General features: G+C 72.7%; 1 protein-coding gene across 1 annotated transcript; it reads left to right on the forward strand.

Moving 5' to 3' along the window:
* Nucleotides 1-661: 661 nt before the first annotated feature.
* On the forward strand, nucleotides 662-916 carry AURANDRAFT_9735 (hypothetical protein; the record flags this gene model as incomplete). Its single annotated transcript, XM_009040406.1, has 1 exon — nucleotides 662-916. A coding segment is annotated over one exon (255 nt), but the record flags the coding sequence as incomplete, so codon positions are not given.
* Between the last annotated feature and the right edge of the window lie 1633 nt (nucleotides 917-2549).

The raw sequence follows: 2549 nt of genomic DNA on the forward strand, positions 1-2549 counted from the left end.
CCGCGCACGCCTTCTTCGACGTGCCCGTGGGCGCCCTGCCGAAGCGGCTCCGCGCGCTGAGCCTCGCGGACAACGCGCTCGACGGCCGCGTCGAGGACCTCCGGCCCCTGACGCGGAAGCTCAAGCTCCTCGTGGCCCTGGACCTCCGGGGCAACGACGCCGACGAGCCCGTCGTCGTGCGCGCCTTCCTCGAGAACAACCTCCCGAACGTGCACCTCGAGCTCGACGACGCGCCCGAGCCGCCGAAGGCGCCGCCGAGCCGCGCGGGCGCGCGCCTCGCGGTCCGGACGGCCGTCGACGACGAGCTCTACGCCATGCTCAAGAACCGCGCCCGCAAGCGCGCCGAAGCCAAGTAGGGGGAGGCCGTGAGGCCGTAAGCTCGCGCTCGCAGAGCCTTCGCGGGATGGTGTGGATTCAAGGCCTCGGCAACATCCGGCAAACCTTGTCTCGATTGCCTCGAGGCTGAGCTCGCTTGGCCTGAAAAACCAGCCGCGCCGTCGCCCGGGGCACCGCCCGCGGCGCGCCGTACGTGGTCCTCGTCGCCTCGCCGCCCTCCCCGTCCGCGCCTCCTCGCCGCCCGGGCTTCGTTGTCATGGACACGTCGTTCCGCCTGGCCGCGGCGCAGTACAAGCAGGTGCTGCCCGCGCTGAGCCACGGCGCCCGCGTGGTGCGCCTCTACCGGCGCGCGCTCAAGACGCAGTACTCCTGGGCCGTGGACCGCCAGGTCTTCATCGGCGAGGCCGAGAAGCTGCGGGCGGCCTTCGACAAGCACGCGGCGCTCGAGCCGAGCTCCGCCAAAGCCATGGCGCTCCTCAAGGCGGGCGAGGCGAAGCTCGTCGACTACACGCACCCGGACAAGTACATCTGCGCCTACATGCCCGGCGGGTCCCTCTACATGCGCAACCCGCCGCTGCCCCTCCACGTCTGCCACGACGGCCACGTGCCGGAGGGCGCGACGGAGGGGGTCCGCAACCCCGACATGACGCTCGTCGTCGAGGGCGAGAAGGGCACGACGGGCGCCGTGCTCATCGACCAGCACTCCAAGTCCATGTCCTAGGCCGCGGGCGGGACGGGACGGGCGGCCGGGACGGGCGCGCGCGCGCCCCTTTTAACCGGAGCGGCGCGTCGACCTCGCCCTGTCGGGTGACTCGCGTCCCACGCGGCTATTGGTCTTTTCTTTATACGGCGCTAGACGTCCATGCGGCAGAGGCTCATCTCGCGGAGCGCCTCCTCGGACTCCTCGCGGTCGATGGACTCGGACCGCCGCCGCGCGCCGCGCCGGCTCGCGCGGACGCGGCGGAGCGCCGCGGCCGCCGCGCGCGACAGGAGCTGGCCGACGACGGCGGCGAGCGCGGCGGCGGCCGCGCGCGCGACGACGTGGACGACGCGGCCCGCGCCGAAGACCGCGAGGTCCGCGCGCGCGAAGACGAGCGTCCCCCGGCAGATCGCGGCCGTGAGGTCGCCGTTGGGGTCGTGGCGGTCGCCGACCATGCACGACGCGGGGACGACGCCCGGCAACAGCCACCAGAGCGCGAGGCCGCTCGCCGCGCGCGCGCGCCGCCAGAGGAAGAGAGAGGCGGCGAAGAGGGGAAACCGCGCGATCCTAAAGAGTAGGTCGCAGGCCGCGACCTCGGGCAACCCGTCCGCGTCGCGCCTGCGCGCGGGGGGACGGTCGCGGCGCGCGCGGACGAACGTGTGCCTTGGGACGACGCGTCGCGGGACGCCGGCGCCGTGCGAGAGGTGGAACTCCTTTTGGGTCATCAGCGGATCGCTGTCGCTCCGGCGGTGCTGGCCGAAGGCGGCGGGCGCATCGTAACTATCGTGTGAGCTCGCGCGCTCGAGCACCTGGCCCGAGGAGGCCCGTCGCATGACCGGCGGGTCGATGGAGTGGGGCCGATCGCCGATTAAAATTTTACCTCACGGCACTGGTCCTGCTCAAAACGATGGCCATGAGTGAGGGTGAGATCGACGCGTACATTTGTGAGGAGGTGAGCACCAATGTCCGTGGGCGTCAAAAAAATGAGAACAAACGCGTGGTCACCGGGAGGAGTGGCAGGGGCAAGGCCGTCGGCCGCCGCGACCTGGTCAAGGCCGCCGGCGTCGTCGCCCTGTTTTTTTACGGCTTTCATCTGGTGCGCATGCATCGCACGGCCCACACCCACAACCACCACTTCCCCCGGCCGGCGGCGTCGTCCGGCGCCGTCGGCTTCGACGACCTCGTGCGCGGCCAGGACGACCACGTGAACACGCCGCGCGCCGCGGGACGCCGCGACGCCGCGGGCTCTCCTTCGCGCGGCCAGGACGCGCCGCGCGCCGCGATCGACGACGACGACGACGACGACGACGACGATGCGCCGGACCGCGACGCCGCGCCGGACCCCGATCCCGCGCCGGCGCGCTCCGTCGCGGCCCTCGCCGTGCGGCGCCTCAGCGCGCTCACGGCGGGCGGCGGCGCGGCGAACGGCGCCTTCGACGCGCTCCGCGCGTCGGCGACGCGCGCCGACGTCTACGTGGCGGTGCTCACGGACATCTACCTCACGGGTCCGCGG

Source organism: Aureococcus anophagefferens (genome assembly GCF_000186865.1).
Source record: "Aureococcus anophagefferens unplaced genomic scaffold AURANscaffold_15, whole genome shotgun sequence".
NCBI lineage: Eukaryota > Pelagophyceae > Pelagomonadales > Pelagomonadaceae > Aureococcus > Aureococcus anophagefferens.